Source organism: Plectrocnemia conspersa, unplaced genomic scaffold (genome assembly GCF_051122295.1).
Source record: "Plectrocnemia conspersa isolate PC_06_02 unplaced genomic scaffold, ASM5112229v1 ptg000009l, whole genome shotgun sequence".
Lineage (NCBI taxonomy): Eukaryota > Metazoa > Arthropoda > Insecta > Trichoptera > Polycentropodidae > Plectrocnemia > Plectrocnemia conspersa.
Genome location: NW_028277173.1, coordinates 15906574 through 15932393, shown reverse-complemented (window position 1 = coordinate 15932393; position 25820 = coordinate 15906574). Strand labels below are relative to the sequence as shown.

General features: G+C 29.1%; 1 protein-coding gene across 4 annotated transcripts in view; it reads left to right on the top strand.

Annotated features, from left to right (window-relative positions):
• Positions 1 to 25820, top strand: part of Csgalnact (Chondroitin sulfate N-acetylgalactosaminyltransferase) — a 109053-nt gene that overhangs the window by 64047 nt on the left and 19186 nt on the right. For all 4 annotated transcript variants that reach the window (XM_088192170.1, XM_088192169.1, XM_088192168.1 and 1 more), the window contains 2 exons: positions 4471 to 4619; positions 10405 to 10581. In XM_088192170.1, coding sequence (XP_088048296.1) covers positions 4487 to 4619; positions 10405 to 10581 — 310 coding nt within the window. In that variant the 5' untranslated portion in view covers positions 4471 to 4486. The remainder of the gene's footprint in view (positions 1 to 4470; positions 4620 to 10404; positions 10582 to 25820) is intronic.

The following is a 25820-nucleotide window of genomic DNA, read 5'->3' as shown; positions in this document are numbered from 1 at the left end:
TATTAAAATATTCTGGTAACATATTATTTTCTAACTTATATATAAATACTAAAACATTCATACTCAATATTTCTTGAACATTCAACCATTCTAATCTATGAATCATACATTTACAACTAGTTAGTCTATTTTTATTTAAGATTACTCTCATTATTTGTAATTTTTGCAACATTTGTTTGTCTAATTTATTCAATTTAATATTGTTGCACAATAATTAAAATGGGGCAATATTATATTATTGTAAATTATTTTTTTTGTATTTATATTTAATATATTTTTTATTCTTGGTAATAAACCTATTTTTCTACTATTTTTTTTTAATATGCAATTACAATGTTCTTTAAAATTTAATTGTGTATCAACAATTACTCCTAAATATTTTATACTATCCACTATTTTTATACTAGAGTTATTTATTACTATTTTGATATTATTATCTAACACATTTTCATAATTAATAAACATACATTTAGTTTTATTCTCATTTAGTTTAAGTACATTATTCTTTAACCATGTTTTTAATATACTTAATTCATTATTTAAATTATTTTTAATTTCTTTAATATTATCACTTATGCAATATATTAATGTGTCATCCGCAAATAGATGAATTTTACACTTTTTCACGTTCTTAACTATATCATTAATATACAATAAAAATAACAATGGTCCTAATTTAGACCTTGTGGTACTCCATATGTCATTAATTTCTCTTTAGAATATACATAACTTATTTTAACTTTTTGTTTTCTTTTATGTAAATAATTATTAAACCATCTTAAAACTATATTACTTATACCGATATTCTCCAATTTCTTTAACATTATTTTTCTATCTATTGTTTCGAAGGCTCTCTTGAAATCTAAGAAAACTGCTCCAATGATTTTGTTTGTATCCTTAGCCAACAATCAATGATTTATCACTACTTGTAATGCAGTCTTAGTGGAATGTTTTTCTCTGAATCCCGATTGTTGTTCACATATTAGGTTTTGAGAAGTAATAAATTCCTTTAATTGTTTGATTACTACTTCTTCTATTATTTTTTCTATACACGGTAGCATGTTGATAGGTCTCATTTCTTAAACTTTTTTACTATTTTTTATTTTAGGTATAGGTACAATAGTAGCAATCTGTGGTTGCCCAGCATGTGCAACCCAGCATGTGGTTGTTCAGATCTGAACAACCACATGCTGGGCTTTGCCCACACCGGATGTTCATACTCTCAATTTTCCCCTGAGGATGGCCGGGCGAATCTGGCCGAAACGTAGGGACCATGATTCCACACGGAATCAAAAAAGTACGCGGAGTAATCCGACTCCTAGAAATATTAACCAAATATTTCTCCGCGAAAACGCATTCAACCACATATATATATATATATATATATATATATATATATATATATATATATATATATATATATATATATATATATATATATATATATATATATATATATATATATATATATATATATATATATATATATATATATATATATATATATATATATATATATATATATATATATATATATATATATATATATAGTCTTCACATTTTTTTTATGGTACACTTTTTTTTACTTTGCGCAGGGAAGGATTTTTTATTCGCACTACTTTTTTGGTTTTAATGTTAAAAACACGTTAGTTTGAATATTATTACCCTCACTGCTTCGCTCATATATATATTTATATATGTACCATCATAAATATTTGTATCGAAAGTGTATAACTAAATATTTGGATCTGTTAAATTAAAAAAAAAACATAACATAATATCCTTCATGAGGGTTTTTATTTATCATCGATAGCAGAGATTTATGTTCTCGATAAATATATACATATACGTTTATTATATACGTAGATAGTATCAAGATATATTTTTATCGATACGAAAGTGATTGAGGGTGGAACGAGCTTTTTTTTTATGCCAGCGGCCAGCGCTAGCGGTTCTCAAAGTTTAGCGCGCCTGTCTACACGTGTATTCGTGCGACAATGATTAATGATGGGGCGCTATTTCGCATTGTGATATGGTATAATGAAAGTGTTTGAATTGCAAATGGATCTGCGAGAGGCGCGTGATATAATTGCTAGCGAAAATTGATTAATTAAAACGTCTTGAATCAGAAGGTGTGCGGATTGGTGATATTTTTCATTGTGTCATCCTTAATTAACGCTTATTGATTTTAAAACATACAAAGTATAAATTAAAATTTATAGCTTTTAAAACATACTTAATTTATTTATGTATATGTCATTTGATATTACTGTTAAAAAAAATTGTTTGATTTATTTTTAAATGAAATACGTTGCAAAAGGAACAAATCTAATCGTTACAAGCCTTAAAAACTCTTTTAATTTTCAAGTAGTTGAAGGGTGACTATGATTTATTAGTATTAACATATTTTTAACTTCACATTATTAAATTTACAAAAGCAATATGAACAAGTTAGCTATACATATTACCAACAGTTTTTTCTATTGCCTAGAAACTATTTACCAAATTTCACACTATCTTGCTTTCCAATTTTTTTCTGTTAAATTATAAGTAACGCGAAAGTGCAAAATTAGACTCATAAAAAATATTCGAGATGAGACGTGAAAGTATAAAAAAGTAAATTAAAAATCTCGTTATAAAAAAATACTAACGTTCGTAGTTGCAAGCTTTGAATAACGCATTCATTAGAGTTTTCTAGCGTTTCATTAATGAGTTTTACTCGTAACAAAAATATATAATATAAAAATTGTGCCATGAAGGAAATGTTTGCAGAGATTTCAAGACGTTTCTCTTCTATTCAGACAGAAATTCCCATCCATTGAGTAGATAACCGATCGTGGATCTCAGTTATCGTTTCACGGTCGAATATTTCGAACAAATACACGCCGTTCTGCTCGAGTGAAGAAAAGTAATACCCCCCCCACACACATTGGATCCCGAAGGATTCTGTGAAAGGATGCAACTGTCGCCGTTCTTTCCAGACAAAATATTTTATTTCCACACCAAGGATCGAAGAGAAACCCTCTTGATCCACCAGGATTTACTCATGTCGCACGAATTGTTTATGGACCTAGCCCAAATGTAAATAAGATTAAATTTAAAGTGTCATGAATACAGTACATAACAAAAATTGAGCAATATACTACCTTAAAGTCCATTGTGATTTGAGGATAAGATATTATTAATATATATAAGAGTGGATATTATCATTCAAAAGGAACACTTAGATTTTGGGTCTATAAGCTACAAATTAAGTATTGTTTTATATACGACAATAACGTGATATTTATCTCATATTTAAGGTGTAATTATTTCGTATCGTAATGTTTATTACTAATATAATTTTATGAGGAATACAATTTTTATAGTCGTATGTAGTGAATTAAGTCACTGATCTTTTCTCCTGATAGCACAATTTCGGTTTATTTTTAACGCTGTATTAAGTGTTTAAATATTTAATTCAATAATTGATTTTAATTTTAGAGATATACATACATATGTTTAATTAATATTATTGAGTCGTGATATTCACTAGAAATGTTTAATCAGCCAATTATGGATTTTTATCATTCAGTTATTTTTATTTTTTGAGCTTTGATTAAAACGATTATTAAATAAAAACCATGTAATAAAAAGTTTTGTAAGCTTTGTAGAATATACTATTATTAATATCAATATAATAAGTTTCACAACTGATGAGATTGATATTAATAAATCTCATAATATAATATATACTCAGTGTATTTACTCTTATTTTCATTACTAGCAGACAATATTATTTAATATTATATATCATTACATTTTATGGGACCGAAATTCAATTTCAATATAGCGTCGTTGTTATGAGTGTCCCTCGAGGGCATTCCTTGTCAGAAAGAGAATTAATAATGTTTCTCCTGTATTGCCACATCTGCACACACATTCACACTTACTGCGAAATTCAGCTTAGGTCCAACCAACAATATCATCATCCATTTCCAATACATATAAGCATATATATAATGCGGTTTTAGAAACGGCATGTATTAATTGTTTCATAAGCGTGGCAATTTTCCGGCCGCCGCAACTTTAGACCTTGCAAGAAACAAACGCTGTCATTGCACGCTGTCTCGGTTAACTTTAACTGCAACAGTAACACGGTATATTTATATGTATGTACGTGTGTACAACCCCCGAGAGAGACTCACTTTACACAACAGCGACAAAATTGGTAAGTTTGCCGTTGGCATAACGTTCGAAATTAATTTTCGAGTTGAACTTCATCTATTTAATTTGTTACATGACTCATAATAAGTAAGCACGCGCAATATTGCGGCTTAATATTGTGCTCACAATCTAAAACTTTTTATAAATGGGCAATTACAAATATTATATAGTGATTGGTTCGATAAATCAAATGTAAAAAATATGGTTTTAAATTATTCAAAGCACTATTATAATTTATTAAAAAACTTTTTTTTGTATTTTCAGAAGAGGAAGGCGCGTTATGGCGCGCGCGCTAGGATCGCGACTGCTGGCGCGCGCGCTTCTCCTAGTGTGTTCTTTATCGTTGTTGTCGCTTTTGCTTCTAAGTCATTGTGGACTAGAACCAGCGCCACCACCTGATGATGTCGAAGATGGTAAGTATTCTAAAAATAGTATAAAATCACTAGTGTAGTAATAGATTCCGATATAGCTGCACCCCATTTGTGTTTAAAATTCTGATGTATTAGAAAAAGCGGTGAATATTGCATGTAAACGAAAAATCGAACATATTCAGTATTTTTTTTTTAAATTAAGACCATTTTGACCAAACAGGTTACCGTAATGCAGCATGGTGGACAAATATAATTCATATTTTATAAGGGAAAAAAAATATCCCACAAAAAAATTGCATGATCTTTGCGACTAGTTGACGTCACCAAAATGTGGAATAATGCGATCTGGCAACTTTTAACGCAAAATATTCAACGTTACATTCGTTGTGTAACAAGTGACTCCGTCTTGTTGACACCACATGTCTTCCGCATTAATATATTTGATTTTGTGCAAAAAAAAAACCTGTTGTCATGCGCCTATAGCGCTCACCGTTAACTGTTTCTGTCATCGTTTGCAAAGAAGTAAGGCCATATAACGCCGCCTGACCAAAATACGCACCAAGCGTCACTTTTTGGGCATGTAATGGTCTCCAGTGAATCACATGAAGATTTTTCTCGCCCCATATGCGGCAATTTTGATTATTAACATACCCAGAAAGGTGGAAATGTGCTTCATCAGAGAGAATATTTTCTTTGAAAAATCAACATTAACTTCCTGCTGCTCTAACCCTAACAAACGGGATAAAAACTATGCTGTACGTCTTACAAAGCATGCAAGTAATTAAAGACTATGAATAATTATTTTGAATAATTTGGCAGGAGTTGGCGACACGTGTGCATTATTAGTCATACTTTTTTATGAATAGGGTTGACTTTAGTACAAATATTTTATATATCTGTAAAGAAAAAAGCAAAAAAAGATGCGCCTAAATATAAAATAAAAAGTCTCACACTAACACTCAAAAATGTGGTCAAAATTATGGTTTCTCGAGTGAACTTGCCAGATTTTAATTCAGATTTTTCTAATATCTCGATAAAAGAGATGGTATACCTATTTGTTTTTAAGCGCATTTTGTTAAGGCGTTGGAGATAACATTCACTGTATTTTCGACTTAGTATGTACCTTTTAGAAGTAACTGAATGTATGTGTCGGTAATCCGTCGATGCTCATGAGCAGTAGAATGTCTTATTCTCGATTGTATACCTTTTTATTTATACGCTCCTCTTACACGAGCCGTCCAGTCTCCTAACAAGCTAACTAAAAACAAAGATGTTTTCATCGATAGCTACGAGGAGGTAGAACATTTCTTGTGGAATGGAAAACATTTTTATTTGTGTTCGCCACTATTATTATTATCTAGTATATTTAAGACAATAGGTGTGTAATAGTGGTATTTATAAATATATGTATTCATGTGTGAGTAAATATTATTTATAAAGGGCATCATGACGCATCACAGACAACTACCAAGTCACGTTGGTCACATTTATAATAAATAAATAAATACATAAGAAATTAATGTATGTCTTTTTCATTGTTAAATTAATGTTTGAGATTGCCTTAAATCTTTAAGATGAATATTAGTGAAAAATGAAAATTCGTACATATAAAAAAAATGAGAAAAAATATTTTTTTCATAGACAATCTTATATTACATTTTTTATCTGTTATGAAATATTTATTTTATCATAACATTACAAAGTTCCATATATTGCAGAATCATGTACCAGTAAACTAAAGCATATAACTCTTTAGTGATCAATATCAAATCTCATGATATGTTTGAAAGTATTAATAGACTTTCATACTTTAACGATAATTGTATTAATAATATCAACGATAAAATATATAACTTGTAACCTCCAATCTGATAAAGAGTGTTTCGCAACTCAGCTCTTTGGATCTCTATTTTCATTAATCACTAACGTATAATAAAAACATTATATATTGAACTATTTATCAGAGAAAAATTGTTTTATTTTGTTTTTAATAAGCATCTAAATTGAATGTAATATCGGCTTACATTATAAAACGTGGTTTGGTTAACTTTTATACCGTTTTATATTATTAAATATAGAAAAAAATCTGTTTTATGCAATAAGTATATAAATGCTCGTAGAGATTGATATCTTTTAATGTCTATGCTATGATATACCATACACAAAAAACTGTCTTTTCAATATGAATAAAATTGAAACAAAAAAAGCCCTTTATTAACGCATTAATGTGGAACGTTTAACACTCATGCTTACGCACTATATCTAAAATTTAAGAATTAATTTCAATTTTTGAATTAAGGGCAATCAATTTTTGGAATAAAATTCAGATAACGAATATTGTTGTTTGCTTATTGTAAAATTCACTATGAGATCTTTCTTACATCGTTGATATTAAAAAAAAATTCTTTACAAGTAGTTTTGGATTTTTTTCATTAGACACAAGCTTTGTAAAAGTCAATTAGTTATTTTCCGTGACTTGCTTCTATCACACTAAATCTGCCTTAGATCAATAGTTTCCATTTAAAAATCGCGTGGAATACGTATTTTTACCACTTGAAGAAAATGAAAAAGTGGAAATGCAAACAATTTAATCTCTCAACATGCTCATACACTTTTTTTTTAGTTAGAAAACAATTTTTGCGTATTTTTGCCAGTAAGTATTTTATATTTTTATATTTAAAGTTTCGCTATGAATGCTTACATATTTTATAATAAACCCTAAAATTACTATATTTTTATTATGGTTGAATCAGATAAAAAGCAACGATAAAGACGTTAAATTCTTATTCATTATTCATCATTAAATTTAGCAATATCGTTCTTATTTTCATATTCAATAATAGTTTTATTTTTGGCAAAAGGTGACACAATCGTTATATAATACTGCTAGTTTTCTTAGCCAACGAATCTCATTGTCGAAGCAAATCACTACGTCAATTATTTTTTAACTTATTATAGTCACTCATTGACAATATTTTATAACATCCATTACAATTTGCATGTCGATATATTTCAAACACATTTTTTAATTTGCGACCTAGTGTGCCAACTAAAAACCTTATTTTTGATTATCTTTGTTCTATTTTGATTCGTGTGACTTCCGCATGTTACAAAATAATTGATAAATTCACTCTTTCAGGAGTGGATCAAATTATTAATGCATCTATTGACACAGTATTTGGAACTGAATTAAGATTTTAATACATAAAATATATTACTTTATTATTAGGTTGTAAAATTTTCTCACATAGAAGACATAAATTTGTCTTCTAAAAGTAATGGATCTAAATCAAATAATTTTATGATGATATTTCAAAAAATATGTGTATTATATACCATAATAAACCAAAATAAACAGCCATATAAAAAAATACATATATAAGTTTTTGTCAGTGAATTAAAAAAAGTCATATTTATTTGTATAAGAATTAAAGTTGCTTTGCAAATAATTGTTTTTTAATTAAAATAAAATAAAATATTGCATATTTTAATAAAACATTATATTTATTTGTACTAAATTATTGTTAACTCTGAAGTAATTTTTTTTGCTACATAAACAGGCAATGGTATCTTGTGTAGTAATTATGATTTCTATTCAACACTTTTGATATTTTTTCCTTTGCTTTTATACTTATGTACAGATTCTTAATTATAAAGTTATTCTAAATTAATTGAAATATGAATACAAGATTATTTTAATACAAAAGTTCATCACCATCGTTAATACAAAATAAATTGTCAAGAAAACTCGTGCCATACTTTTTTAATTTGTCGTCATAAATATTTACTTTATAAAGTGCTATCTTGATACAGTTGACTTGAGGCTGTTGAGCTTATATACATATTATATTTTATTTTGATAATAACTTCTTAATAAAAATTATTCATGCATCTTTTCTAATTATAAATATAGGGCACATGCAAATTTATTAATCTAATAAATTAAATTGAAGCGGCCAGGTGACGATTTAATTAACGCGTTGACATAATCTCACAATGCATCTGTTATTGCTGACATGTTCGACCAGATTAACTTGTCGTATAATCAAACGTACGCCTTGTGCTTTAAATTATAATTTAATATATAATACAATATGCATTAAATAATAAATAAAATACCATTTCGTTGTGTTTACGCATGTACAAAATTATTGATAAGTAGTTTTTACCGTGTATCGCATTTTCGATGCTACTCGGGTCGAATACTAAACGTCCAGTTCATAATGCGAGGGTAGTAGTAATGGTGTGAAACAAAAATACATTTTCGCTTAAGGGCTTAGGGTGTCGTCGGCTTAGACAGGGTGAAAAATTGAATTTTATTGGATAATCCGTAAAAAAATTGGACGATGTTCAAAGTCGAGTAAAGTTACTGCGGAGCGACGATATAACGCTGGCGAAAAGCTTAGAGACTATAATATTTTTATTTGCTTTTAAATGGTTCATTTTTATAATGGAATCCGACTTATTGAACAATTTTTCATGACATAAAATATATATGCAGTAAAAATAAAATAAAGAAACGAATAAGGATCAGTGATGTGAAAGTTAAAAACAAGAAATGATAAAGGCAATACTTTCACAGCTTAAGTTTGATTGAAGAATTTTTAAATATATAAACAACGATTTTTTCTTATTTTATGTTTTTTTATAATAACATTAATAATATTATAAAAATATATTTTTCACTTAACAGTAAAATTTTCAAACATCAAATATTTTTAAGACCAGTTAATTTGACTCCATCATTTGACAAAATTTTATCTGTATTGTGCAAAGAACTGTGATTTATAAAGTGTACTTATATAATTTGTTTGGTACATGTTACTGTATTTTTTACTAGAATTAACTAGGTTACATTTTATTTACTACAAAATTTCAATAATAATCTGATTTATATGAAAAATATAATATAATATTAAGTAACATGATCGCTTAACTATGTTGACTATGTGTAATTTTGGCAATAAATTGCTAGTTACCAATTGCACATTCATCCAATTTAATTAAAATACCTATTATATAACGTTTTCATAGCATGCCTGGTCGCAGTGACTAGTAGATTTGGCTTTGACACAAAATCGGGGCAAAGGCAACCAATATTTAGCTTCTCATCAATCACAGGTGAAAATTAATTTGATACTACACCCGGAGTTTAACAACCCGAAATTCCAACGTTTTTAATATTAAATTACACGGGGCGTATGAAAATGTTCAATTACGACCCTTTTGTTGTACGCAGCACCCTTTTGCCCCCGCAATTATCGTTAATGTAACAAGACTCCTGATGATATTGTTCTGAGCGAAATTTAACATTGTTGAGGAATTTCCTCTTTTTGCCCACCTCTCGCCATATACGCGAACTTCATACAGAGTTGCTTACTAAAATAATTAAATCCTTGCAAATATTTAGAATAAGTTTAAGTGACATTTATCCTAAAGATTTTGTATTTATAATAAATAAAAAATCTAATAAAAATTAACATATACATAAATAATTATTGACTATTTTATAGTATCTGTATGGTCCGTATAATTGCAAGATCGTGAAAAAGTATAAGAATATTAACTCGGATATAACCATTTAGTGTATTTATTGTAATATATTGAAAAACCTGACGGGCATTTTATTATGCAAAGCATTTAAAAATGTTCAATTATGACCCTTTTGTTACGCTATTCCCCCGTGGCTACAATTAAATTAATTTCAAAGCAATCCTGTAAAATTATTCATGGAAAAATATTTTTACAAAATGCGGTCAGTCGTGAGTTGAAAGAGACGTTTTACCGATCGCTTGGAGTTTAAGCTAATTTTAATTGGATATTTCAGGTCCGACTTTGGTCCAACAGCAAGTAGTGGCTGGTGGCGAACTTTTGGGGCAAGTTGCTGGACAGCAAGCTGGTTATCTTCAACTTCTACAGCAGAGGGAAGAGGAGAATCGACAAGAAGTAGATCGACTCACCGCAGAAATCAAAACTCTGAAATTACAATTGCTTCAACTGACAGGTAACCGACTTTAATTTATATTTAATCGAAAGATTGCGTGTCGACAGCGATAGTGATAAAGCGCTGTATATTCTGAGAAAAGTCCATTTTTAATTTGATCTGGAAAACCTTTATCAATAGCAGTATTCAAAAGGGAACGGGATAATAGATTTTGATTATTTTTAGTGGCGCTTCCATTATTTTTATTTATTATTAAAATGCATATAATGTAAATATCCAATTTTAAAATCAGTGATTGAATTGAATGTCTTGTAACACTGTCTGAACAAAGCCGCGTATTGAAAAATAAATATACGGCTATTTAATCACATGACATGAGAGTAGATTTAATTTTTAAACTGTATTTCAATATATTTTCTACTCTATTCTTAGATAATATTGACACGTTGTTTGCCAACTTTCAGATATAATGTATAGGAAATTAGATACATAATTTAAAGAATTATTTATTTAAGTGGTTTTATTAAGCTTTTAAAGCTGCATAATGAAAAATTCCCTGCACTTAAGAATATGCCTTGTTTATTACTCTTTTAAAAAGTATGAAACATACAAAAATTTTAGAAGAGCATCTTTGAAATACTGTGCTAAATATAGTGATTTATTTCTTTTATTATTCAACCAGATATTTATGAACTAATATCGAAAAACTAAGCTCAGTATTTTTTGTGTAAAAAGTTAAATTGTAATCGATTCTTTAGTAATATGGTTACACTGCAGTAAAAAATATGGCCCTTGATAATTTTTTATCAGATGTGTAATTTACAACAATAAATTTACTTTATATTTAAAAAAAATTTAACCGTTCGCCCCTACAGTTAATATTTTAGTTGCCATATTATTAATAAACCATCATTATTTTACGCAATGCGTCGGTATATACTTTACAAAATGGCAGTCTAAATTAAAATATTTAAAAAATTTACGTTGTGTGAAAAGATAAACTTCCTATTGAACTATTTTAAAGTTCCTTGATTCTCAAAAGTTACTGAATTTTAAATGTATATGTGTGGTGATGATTACATTTATAAACCTACACTTATATATGTAAATGTTTTCATTAATTTTTAATAATTTATTTTACTTTATTATTTTCATAATATTATTTTACTAAATTTAAAACTATCTAGGCAATTAGTGGATCATTTTTAATGATTGAAATCTTCCATTGCTCATTGTATGGATTTCTTTGTGCTCAGAAAGAATTAAAAGCTTTAGTACGGCGGAATGGTTTTCTTGTTTACCGAGCTTGTTTGACTTGCGAGCGTTTTAATCCGTTAATGGCGTGAAGTCAAAGGGAAGTTGATTGTCAATAAATTTATTTCTCAGTAGAGATGAGAATTTGGGAAGAAGTAAAATTTAGAACAACGACCGATTAGCTGTTTATCCGCGCAGCCTCTTACAAACAGAGATAAATCGCTTTCTGGCGAAACGAAATCTCCGAGACTCGGCTAAATCTCGGCGACTTAACCGAGAGCGGTTTAAACGCGTTATATGGAACTTGTGTATTATTTTACGACGATTAATCATTGTAAAAGCTGAAGAGTATAACAATAAAGTTGCTGGATTGACTTTCGACGCTGCTCATGTTGATAGATGAGATAAAGCCTTTGAGATTAGGCATTAAAATTATATGCTTTGTAGATTACGATACAAAATTAAATATCATTTAAATTTAAACAATATATATTTTAATTAATTCTTAACTTGAAAAAAATATGTGCATATTTTTAGAAAAAAGCTCTATTTAGATTAAATGTGATTCCGAGATCTATAGTAGAAGTTTCTCTAGTCGTTCCCATCGATATCGTAGAAATATTTCGATGGTGATTGTGATCTGAAAAATGGCATAATATGACATTTTCTAGTACTAAAAAGCAAAAAAAAATGGTTGTCTTAAATCTTAAATGTCCTGTAGAAAAATACTTGCATCTAAACAATTTTTAATCTTCGGCAAACAAAATAACAAGAATCCGCCCCTGTACTTGATGAAGTAAAGAGAACTTTGATGAATACATTACGTGCTATTTTAGTAAATTGTTCTATAAGAGTGTTAACCAAATATGTTTACTTGGTAAACTTGTACTCACGATTCGATCAATTCGGAAATTAAATTGCTACAACTCGTATTATTGTTTCCGGAGCAAACAATCGATACACAACCCACTCAAAATTAATTAATTATAGAAGGGAAGTAACTCAGTGCTACACAGCATTTCTCTTGTGATGGAGTAATATTTTTTCTGTAGATAATTTTAGAATCTAAATAAAAACACAAACTTTGAAGGAAGAAGATTTTTTACAATTTCTCTTGCAGCTCCATTTTGGATTTGCATCTGTTTTGAGCAACCTTTCCTTTTCATTTTTCCTTTAAATGCTCTATAGAATTTAGAAGCAGGCCATTCTCTAAGCGCCAAACTCTTTGACGTAAGCCAGCCCTGTTTTTTTAGTAAAGTATGGCATGTAGAGTCTCCAATTACTCGAACCATCAACTACTCGAGTATCGAATATTAAAATTTTAAAATACTCGAGTACTCGAGTACTTTCGAGTATTAACCAAATGTACCACAATAGCTATTATTCAAATTCGTGCACATATAAATAAATAAATAAAATACTTAGTATGTTAATTTTTACAATTATTTTAACTTCACTAACATACTTTTTAAAAACAATAATGCAAAAAGTGTCTCGAATTTAATATTACTGCTAACTTTTGGTTTTATTATTCCCGTTATGGAAAAAACCCTTTCCGTTGCTGTTCATGTTGGTCTTATTGTCATTAACGCGTTGGATAAGGCTTCTAATTTATATCTGTTCGCTTTTTATAGATATAAAATTTTTTGAACTCTCTTTTTATGTTCTCTTCTTTCATTCCCTTCTCTGCTTTTCTCTTATTACCTTCGACTATTGACAAAATAACATTTTGTAATTCTTCTTGAATAGATTTTTTTTCTTAACAATATACAATATTCTACTCCTTCTGATTAATGCGAAGAATTTAAATCTATATCCTTCGAAGATGTATTTGGGTGAATCCCTTTCACTCTAGAGCTAAACGGTTCGCAAAGAACTGACTTTACTTTAAATGCCTTTAAAACACACAATTGTTTTGATTTATATTTTAAGCTAAGGGATCAGTATAAACAATATACAACACTTTACGCTACAACTGCATAGTCATAAAACCTAAAAAAAATTTTGTTGATATTTCATATTGTTCATTGCCATAAATTAGATAAGTCGGGACTGTTGAACAGAAAACACAAAAGAAATTTCTCCGTCGTACCCACTAACATAGCCGACGACCGGAACTATGCAACTATGGAACTATGAAAAAATTATACCTGATAGTAACCGCTCTAACTCGGGACTTCGGGCATAAACGCCAAATAAAAGCAAGACGTTAACCTTTACCGGACCGAGTTAAAGTTATTTTAGTTTCTGAAATATTTCAAATTTTTTTAATTTCGAGTATTAATCGAGTAATTTTCAAAATACTCGATTATCAAGTACTTGAAAAATAGACAAGTATACTCGAGTATCGAGTACTCGATTACTCGAATTGGAGACTCTAATGGCATGAAGCGTTTTCTTGCTAGAATTGGATAGTGGCGTGATTTGTTCTTTGAAATATTTTCCAGTAAGAATCCATTAAAGTGGATTCTAACATTGAAATATAAATGTCACTATGCATAATACGAATGCAAGTGTACAGGTTTACTACCCCTGCTGCTGCCTGGCAACCTCAGATCATAATATGATTTTTTTGTGTATTTTGAAAATACTATGTATCCGTTTTTGAACATCGTGACGCATTAGGTAAATCTGAAAGTTCGCAATGGTTTTAATTTAATTAAAAAAATATTTAGCTAATAATTTAATATATTATATTACTTATATGAATTCTTAAACAATTTTTATTATTTAAATAGTATTTATGATTCATGAAATAATATCTAGTATTTGAATTTCGTTTTTATATGTATATCTTATAAACCTCTCCAAAGGGCTAAGGATGATTCTTCACAGACTCAGACCACTTGCGATAAATTAAACACACTTGCAGCTAATCTAAGACCAATTAGCCATAAATATGTCGAGGTTCGGAAGCTTGCAGTTAATCTATTACATGCCGGCTTCCCCTCTTCTGTAACAATCTCGTGATGTACGGCTCTTAGCGCAAAAGAAATTGATCACACTTTAACAAAGGGAACACTTTCTAGTAAGGACCGTTTCGAATTGCGATAAAATTTCGACATCGGCGCTGGCGGTCGCGTGCCACTGCCCCGAATAAAGCGAATATCGATTATGAATGTAATTTCAAGGTAATTAATCACTAGACACTGGGCGCCCATTGTTGAGCACGGTTATTAATGTCTACCTCTGGAGATGATGGTCCATTGATACTAATAAAGTGGGATCCGATTGTGGAAAGCGGAACTGCCTGAAAGCTCCCGGTGGCGACCGCAGATTCTTGCGAAACTTCAAAGGATCAGTCATCGGATGAACCGTTAAATCCGTGTCGGTGTTTGGAAACAAGATTAATTTGCGAATCCACACATAAAACAATACCTAATGCGACCGAAACCGTAATACAGCGTAAATACATTTACAACACTTATTGAACTCGAGAGAGATTATGTTAATAGGATACTCTAAATATAAATCATACTCTTAGGGAAGTTGAATAATGTTATCTTAATGAAACAGAAAATATTTTATTTTTCGTCGATGAAATTTACGTAATTTTTGCGGCCAATGCTGGGAAGAGTTTTTTTATATATTGGCTGTGATAAAAGATCAAAGAGCAGGATTTATAGAAAATGTATTTATGCGTTCTATTTTTTTAGGATTTAAGCTTGCTGTACTTATGTTTGTTTATATTTGTATTTATAAACGTTTCGGTCCGTAAGTGTTTACGCTGGCATCAAAGGTAATTTGTTCAGTGGAAAATTGGCTTTTTCGCGGAGGCCCAAAGTATTTTGCCGCCCACCGCAACGACCCCTCGGTCGTTTCACCCGCCACCGCCGCCAACAAATACGCATTTCCGCCGGAATCTGCAGCGCTCTTGTATTTCTTATCTCGTACCTTCGTCGTTGTTTATTGAATTTCCGCTTTCCGCAAGAAGGAAGCGAACGTAGCCGGCTGGGGAATGTATACAGCCTTCTTCTCCGGCCGAAACACAAACGATACGCACAAACACGAGCTGGGAGCACATTTCCGCGTTCAACGCGTCGTTTAGAATTCTTTTGAATTGCTGAATTTTAGAATTCGACCAATTTTGCCTAGAAAAAGTTTGCAAATTTAGAAAAAACATTCGTTCACAAACGCGCCACTGGGGAAAGGAGATTAAATGTGTGGATCAAAGAAAACGTTTGAATTTTGTAAAAAAAAAAACACCTACCAATAGCTCAACCGCAATACAAAATGTTTCTAAAAATACATTAGGTTTTTCTTTAATTTTAATAAAAATAAACTTGTTCTATTTCCTTACAATAACCACCAATTTAAAATTGTACTACTAAACTACCCGTAAAATCATCGTGATTCGAGATAAAATAATCCAACCAAGACATATTTCTTTTAAAACTGAACTTTGTCATTGCCCTCAAACATATATTTCAATTCAGAGGATGAGGTTTAATAACTCTATCTGAAAAATTGTTGGAACCGATTCCACGATAATGTCAAATGGACGTTCAATATTAAAAATTAAAAATTAAAAAAAAAGATCGACCCACCATACATACGCTCATAAGACTTGCAATATAGTTAAGGTCAGTGTGAGCTTATTTATACATATTTAAAGTTGAATTTTGGTGACAGTATAGAATTTTTAAGCATCCTGTATATGTTTGTTAGCAAAATACAATGTGTCAATTTTTTGCAAAAGGCGACAAGTATAAAAACTTAAATATTCGTAACTCAGTAGGTTTAAATTTTAACGAAAAGATTGCTATATAGGAAACGTTTAAAAGTCTAAGCTTCATCTAAATAAAATATAAAAAAAATAGTTTTTTGCTTCAAAACAAGCGATGTATCAGTTCGATCGGACCCCCATACGAGCCATTTTGAGACTTTCAGAAAAGTTAACGCTCTTAACTGCTTGGTTTTAAAGATTAAAAATTCAATTTTTAGTGTCGCATAGAAAAACCAAGCACCTCCTTTACGTTCTGTATGAAAAAAAATATTTTTTTTTTTACAAAATGGCGGCCAATGTGAAAATCATAAGTGTCATAACTTTGCAAAATGAAATCTCACTGAAAAATGTTGTATGCAAAAAGTCTTTAAAACCTTAATTTACATTTAAATTTTTTTTTTATTATGTTTTTTTAATAAAAAAACGAGTCTTACGGTATATTGACCGGGCCCTCGTATGAGCTTTTATGCGACTTGGCATATAGTTAACGCTTGTATTTGGTTCCTTAAAAAGATATAGACTACAATTTTTGATACGAAGTAGAGCTTTCGAATATTCAACATATTTTTGTATTCAGTTAAATCGCTCTTTAAATTCACGTAATAAATTACTCATTTCTTGGGCATATTTAGAAAAAATAAATTACCATTGAATTTATATGATAATGTAAAATGTACTGTATATTTTGATTATAACTGATTCATAAAATTTGAATTTTGCTATCAATGCTTTTATATGTAGATAGCAATCTGTGATCAATTTGTTTTCACCTTAAAGCTACTTGTTATGTTCATTTAATTTAATTGTGATGTATGTAAATTAACATAAATTCATAAGTTATTGATTATCGCATAATTTTAAAACATTCCAGTCATTTTCATTCATAAAAATTTGAATTTATTCCCACAAATTCCAAAATCTTTCTAACCATTTCCGCGACTTTACCATCGAACTTTTAGTAAAATAGTAAATTGTTATACTCAAATTCCAGTTCTTAAAGATATTCTTGAAACTGACAACGTTTCAAATATTTTTGTTTATTACGTTAACTATTTAAACAACAACTGACATAACATAGTCCATATTAATTACTTAAGCACATAAATTTTCAAGGTGCAAAAAACAATGTCAAATGAAAAGATTTTGTGTTGCTCAAGAATCAATTTAACAGTTCTAATATTCTTGCTAGTTATTGAAGCTGTGTCATCTGTTTTAATGTTAATTTCATTCCATGGTCATACATATATTTTATGACAGCTTTTTTATATTATTTCGGTAGTAGTATCATTATTTTATTTAATTTTTATTTTTAATGCATATAAGATATTTTCTATGAGCTGTAGTAGCTCATATTAGTGAAATCTTTTTGTAACGAATACCAAAGTAACGAAATTCTCAGTATAACGAATCGAATTTTCCCACAAAAAAATGTTTTCATTGTAACGAAGACTGATCTCAGTATAACGAAATATTTTGATCCCAATTTAAGAATAACGTTACAATATTTTCCGAATTCATGTCGTCCTTTACTTGACGTGTTCACAAGCAACATGTACAGTGTTTCGCTGATCCTCAAACTTTTTTTACAAAACATTTTTTTAACAAATTATTGTGCTCATTACAGTATCATTAAAATTGACAAAAAACGATTTGTCAATCTTTTAAGAGGTTATTTGGATGCTGTAGTAATATGGTTATTAAAAATAAAATAATAATATATCATCTTCCTCGCATTCAATATAACGAATTGTTCATTTTTTCGGTCCCGTGAATTTCGCTATACTGAGATTTCACTGTATTAGAAATAACATCGATTTTAATTAATCAGCAACATACGTGAGACTAAAAAAATATAGGTATACTTAATCTGTAATGATCGATCGAAATTATTTTTATATAATAATCAGTAATTCCGATCTCAAAAAAATTAAAAACACTATAGGAATCGAGCCCAGGTCTTTTAGGTCAATAGTCAGAGACTTATACCATTCGTCTATCGTGCTGGTTAAAACTCTTCAGTCACATTAATTATCGCTATCCACGCGTCGAATAAAAATTACAAGTTGAGCCGTATCCTTAACCATTAAAGTGCCACACATTTTTTTCATATTATGTAAGAATTAACAATAATTTATTAACTAAAAAGAGGGATACAAAAAACATCAACAACTTTTTTAAATGCGAAGCAATCATAATATTTTTTTATATAGTAACATAATTTTACATATTCTTCACATTTATGCTAGCCAACACATATTCCGCGTACACCTTTCTTACAACTGACACAAATTTTCAGTTAGGGTAGCTACACTCTTTATTCACTTAGGGTAGCATTTGTAGTTGGAATAGGTGGTTGATTTTTTATTTGTAACCATTCCCCGAACAATTTTTGCAATTATATACTTGATATAAATTGAAGACCTAGCATACATTTACGGCCCACGTTTATTTTATAAATGATATAAGCATTTAGGATCATATAGGAAAAAAAATTGTAGGTTACCTTCTCCACTATTTTAGTTTTTCTGTCATCAAGGTGCATTTTGTCAAATACATCTACACCTCCCTTTTATTTATTGTAATTAAAATTGATTTGCATATTTATTAGTATTTTATACCGACCGATTAAGAAAATAAATAATTAATTATGTAATTAATATTATTACCATTTAGCCAAATTTTATTTTTATACTTTAATTTTTTATAAATAAAACATGTAGATTAAATTATTCTTATAATGAGGTTATTGAAAAACTTTTTCATTAACTAGTAGGGCAGATTTATTTATTTTTTTATCACTGATATAATTCGAATTACCTATCTAGGTTTTAATGATCTTGCGACACATAAAATTAGCTTATTTTATTTAATTTATTTATTATTTTCTATGAATATTATAATATAATAATAATTCATTCAGATAGATAGTGATTTTTTATATTTTTTCTAGCATCTATAATTTTTGCAATTTTATTGTTCTTACGAATATATTGATACATGCATACTTTTAATTGGATTACACTGTATTAAATATTTTTTCACAAAGATAAGATAAACACTAAATAATCTCACGCCTCGTGTTCAACATTTTGAATCTCAAACACAATCAATAATAAAAATGCAAATGCCTTTTTTCGGTTTACTTGATTAAAAACATGTACAAGCACATAAATTTACATGCAGACGTGCAAACGAATAAGGTAAGCGCTCCTTGAAAATAACAACGTTCAACAAAGGTACGGAGATTTTAACTATTAAAGTATTAACGTAGACGTAAGTGGGTGACGTTAGTGTCATGAGAGTCGAGTTTAAGTTCCATCGTAAAATAATTTGTTCCCGACAAGATATTTGCATATCAGATGTAAGGGTGTACGCATTTAAAATCTGTCTTCACGTCATATTATAATATAATTTTTTAATCATAAACTCGAGTTATATAGTATTCATTTTTATCAAATAATAATGTTAATCAAATTAATATTATATTGTAGTTTAGTGTACAGTAGCAATTATTGTGAATTTATTACACCTAAATTTCACAGGAAGGGTAATCAAAAATACAATGTAGTTCATTCAAAATTAATGAATTTTAATCAGACATATACGCGGTAGGTTGTTAAGCTGCTCAGCTATATACAAGAGTCCATTTGCGAGAGCTAGTAAATTAGTTGTCGCACCTTTGTAGGTATTAGTATTATGGATTATCTCGGGGAAGTCTCCATGCATAATCTAATTAACATGGAGAGTCAAGCCGGAAAAGTACATACATTGTGGCATCGGACATTACAAAGGATCTTTGAAAGCAACAAGATTGGACTTAAGTAGCAATTAAGCTAAATGCAAAGTGAAGGAATTTGTGGAGCGAGTGAACTATTATCACAGTTTAACGCAATTTATTAGAATAACTTATAAAAGCAATACATCAAATCATCACATTCTATTACGTATACATACATACGTATTATATTTTTTTTGTCATAGCAAAAGCTTTTTAAAGTTAAAATATAATCGATTTTAAAAAGAATAACTAATTTAAAAAATAACATTAAATTTTTAACAATTATAATTTTTTTAATTTAGATATTTGAAACACCCAGTATATTAATATGCACAATATACAAGTACACTTAAAGCTATATAATTCCAATAACTATTATTTTAATTAAACATTATGTCGTTGATTATATATTTATTAACATAATACATAATTAACTAATACAGATTGTGATTGCAATGTTCAAATTTACGCTTCAACCCGACACCATATAATTAATCGTTATGAATATGCAAATTCATTCACTACATTAAAGCAGGTATATATACATAGATACATTGCTTTCGAAATACAACGAAAAAGCACACATACACACAAAGACAATACAAATACACACAATAGTTAAATTCATTGTCTGAGTTCTAATTCCGCGAGCGCCGGATTAGTATTGTCGCGTCAACTTTCGAGATTAAGGTCTCAATAGACCGCGTTTCTAGAGTTTCGAGCTTTTATGGTGATCTCTCTTCCTCTCCGGCGAGCAAACAACGAAACTTTATATTCGACGCTAAGACATTAATATCAAATATGCATATAAATTAACATTAACCAAAAAAGTATATGCGAAATACTTTATACGATGTCACAAGGTGACTTGTTCCATATTTTGTTTTATAGTCATAATTATGAAAGTGTGCGGAAGTGGAACTTACGGGTATAATAAATTTGATGTAGGGTATCGAATTAAACTCGCATTAAGTAGAGCGAACGGAAAAAATGAAATATGGGCCTTATTTTTCACTTAATGTTATTTTAATTGGCAGTTTGCGACCGTAAGTCGAAAATGGGCCCTATTTGACCTCATAGCTCAAACTAAATTATGATCTGTTTGATTGTATACGCAAAGATACGAAAAATCGTCAGTTTCAATAAAAAACTTTTGCAAACAATTTTCATTTAAAGTTGGGAAAAAGCAAACAATAGTGCTGTGCATAAATGTTGTACTTATTGTGATCGAGCCCTACAAAAATCGAATTACTGGGTTTTACTTAGTGTAATATATTTATAATTTTGTGCTACATAAAAATGTAAGATAACATAGTAATTTAAATCACTAAATTAAATCACTAATTTTTAATTACATACTATTATATTTTATCGATTTTCAAAGCCTTAAAGTAATTTTAAAATTGATTAATTTCAATTATCATTATAGACTACGATAATTATAAGAGAGCTTATCTTTTGCTACTGTCTCATATTTGCTCTCAACTCAATTAGCAAAAAAAATCTCGTCAGTTGATACGAAAAGATTCAAAACTATCGAAGCATTTTCTGTAAATGGATTGCTGATGAATGAACACAAGTAATGGTTTTTAACTACCATCGTTTTGTACGACCTTTCATACTTGAGTATCGACACTTTTTTTACAAGTATTTTTTGCCACTATTAGTGATATTAAACTTCAATTTATTTCATTTTAGAATGTTTTTCCGAATAGTATTTTGAAAATTGTACAAATATCTTCTCCTGTGGTTGTTTCGTGAATATCAAGAAGCTCTTCGTAAGCTTCATTTTTTTTATGAACTCTGCGATTAATCAGTAATAAATAAAATAAACATCCGTAAATTAAACTACAGCTAAAGAGAACTAGTCTAAGTATTGATTTTTTATCATCGAGCCTCAATTTTTTCTGACAAACTGATGATTTTAGTTAAATAAGTCTTTCAGAAAAAAATATTTTGCTGCTGCAACTATGGTATCCATTAATTATCTGTGTTCCTGTGGCAATATTTACTTTCGCAAAAAATAATTTTTGAGATTTCAATCCGTAGTTCAAACACTAAATTTTTCTGTAAAATTTTCGTAATTCTGAGAATGTTTAGTCTCATAATATATTCTTTGAGATTTGGCAAAACAGTCTGTGTGGCTCTTTAATCAAAAATATTGAAGAGCTCTGATCTAGCATTGATTATTTTCGTATGAATATTATGATTTGTAGCGGTAAACCTCACAAGTCATGGTAATCAAATTTCAATTCCACAATCTGAGCTCTACAGAAATTCTATCATAGCAATGAGATTTATTGTTTTAGAGTCTCAAAATAGCTTTAAAACAACTGATAATATATTAAAATCGCAGGTTTAGGTTTAAATTAAACATTAGGTTTGTAGTTTTATACAGATGCTTAGATAGGCATTAAGAATTCTACTCATTACATCGGTAAGAGTTGAGTTAAAAATTGTTTTTTTTTTATACAAATTCATTTTTTTTATTGATGAAGTCTTTTCCAATAATTTTATAATGCAAAAAATTAAAGCTGAAAATTTTTCATGACAATGACCGCCAATAAAGGTTTTGCTATAATTAGAATTTGCGTCGATTTATGCATATACTCAAGTCTATTAAGTTTGAACGGTATCTGACATAATTAGCTGGTCCATTTGGGTGAGAGTATTCCCATCAGCGCTGCCCATATTATATCACGCAAGGCTACAAATATAAAATGTTTCAGTTTATTATCATACCAATATGATCATACTGGTTCGAATCTCATATAGACCCTAATGTTTTTTAATTTTTACCGTATTTTTTTAAATGTCTAATAGTGATATATTATATATTTATAATTTTTGATCGACTATCACAGATTAGGTTTTTCTAGATTTTCCTTATCTTACAGATGATTATCGTGATAAATAATTAAAATCTAATCACGTATAGAGACATCTTTTTATTTTAAGCTATATTAATGGTTTATAATATATAAAATAAATGTCACCGATTTACAAACGTTAATTTCGATTTGGTATCTCATTATTTACTTATAAGTCGTTGATTAAGATTAACCCGTTGTAACGCAATGGGCTGCAAAGGAAGTTTTACAATAACTTTAATTATTACTACTTGTCTATTGGCTGTGATTTATTAATGGGAGACAGTAATCCGTTTTCTGCCTACTTTAGCGTTCATTTAGTCTAGCACAATATATCATCCATAGAGAATTTTATGTCTTGATATTTTATTTTATTGCTGCATTGGTGTGGATTCTGATTTATAATAAGGATAAAATGCTCATTTTATTCGGATGCGCGATATATTGTGATTTACTGCAATGTGAAATATACAATAATACGTTGAATGAATCTATGTTATATTTTAGAATTAATTGTTTTTTAATATTTTAAGTTCTAATCGTATACCTTAGATTAGGTTTTTCTTAAACATAAATATTGAGGTATTTTGTTTAGATTTAATACAAAAATAAAAGTGATTATTAATTAAAATACAAACATTATTTTCATAGTAAAGATAATTTGTATTGAACTATATAAGACTTTATTTAGAATGATATTTACGGGGCATAAATGTATTATTAATGCTAATTCATTAATCTACAAATAAATAAAAGCTATTTATTATATATCGGAGTGAAACGTTCAATATTTTTTAATATGTTATTGTATGAATTATTCAACACCCTTAGTGCAGCAGTGCCACTAGGAATACCTCACACTCGCTCTCATTTCATTTCATATTTCGCACAGCTGAAAAAAAAGTTGACAGCCTGCGTTGGTGGTTCATTATTTCCCGTAGAGCTGTCGTGTCGACTTGGCAATGCTTCTTTTTAATTTTATTTCTGCAGATGCAATAAGTTGCCATGGCGAGCGCCTTAGAAGGATTTCCCGTCAACACTCTTAACTTCTCGATGAAAATTCTTTTTCCAATCCTTTTGACACCTTTCGACTTTTTTATTGTATCTCTTCCTATAATACTAAATAAATTACAATACCAACATTTTAATCTAGAGGTTAACCGGCGTTCAAGTTTGACAATTACATTAGTTACAAACTAATGAATGGTTATAACTTTAATTGGTAATTGGATAGATAACTAGATATGACTTGAAATATCGATTTTACTGTCATTGTGACTGTCAAATACTGTGTACTTTCGATTATCTCGGTGAAGATTATTCGGTTTGCGGATTGTCTGTGCTAACAATATTTTTTTTTAATTAATTTAATTTTTATGAATTAATTAAAAATTTTCAATTCATATAAAGAGCGTAATTATTTTAAATATGCTCTGTTCTCGTAGCTTTGTCTGCGTCTGTATAATAAAGTAATCACCAAAGATCGGCTTGAAATGTGGATTTTGGTGGTCGTAGCTAAGCTTTAGTTAACGTTAAGAGGGAAGCGGCTGCTGTATCGGTTTTAACTTCGCTGGGTTTGAGTTTAAATAAACTTTTGTTTCTCGCACGTTGGAAATAAATGAAAAAATATTAAGGAAGGTTTCTGTCAAAAGTAAAAAATATGGGCTTATATAAGTTATTTAATCTGCCACCCTTAACGCGGAGACTAAATAAAAATATTTGACTGATAAAAATCGTTACAATATAACTGGTAAAATTTGAACAGGTACAGTTCAACAAAAATCAAAGCAATTATTTCTCTCGCATTTTAACCTTTTAGTGATTGTCAATGCAATACAATGGTATTTATAAAAAAACTTTTGAAAGGTCGTGGACGATACTAATCCTTCGATATAACTGTCAGTTTGTCGTAAAAACGAATATCATTTTGTTTATTGCGCTTTTAACGCGTCTATGTGACAAGTTTTTTTCTCATGGTCCTTGCATTTATGCTATGTACTTTCTACACCTGACCGGATAGTCTCGTCAGAGTCCACAATAACGTCGGAGTTAAATAACTAATAAAACATAATTTATTTATATTCATTATTTTTATGTACGTACACTAAAATACTTTTATAGAAAAATTAAGGTAATGTGAAATCATAAATGTTTTTTTATCTTGCCATTGAATTATATTCCAATCATAAAGTAAGTAAATTTGTACAACAAATATTTTTCGCATCAGACAAAGATTCTTACTTGCTTATTTCATAAGATTTGACATATTTAAAGTATGTTTTTTTTATTTTTGTAAATGTTGATTATCTAAAGTTACACTTTATATAATATAATCATAATCTATAAAGTGGTCATGATTTTTAAGCCAATGGTTCGCACCATTGTTCTAAAGGATTGTAATGATTTAATGATTAAAATGTAATAATATTTTGTTCTATTGTACATCTACATAACTATAATAAAAAAATTAAAATGATTAAAAAAAATAAAAGTAAGTTCCTTGTAGATACTTTTATATTATACAATATGCGGAATTCTCTGCTTTGCCATTACTGTTCAAAGCATTTCTGACCCGCAGGCAAATTCGATACACTTTACAACTATTTCATCGTTTTACCTATATTAGTAAGGTATATAAACGTTTTAAAATCAAATTCACATTAATAAAGAA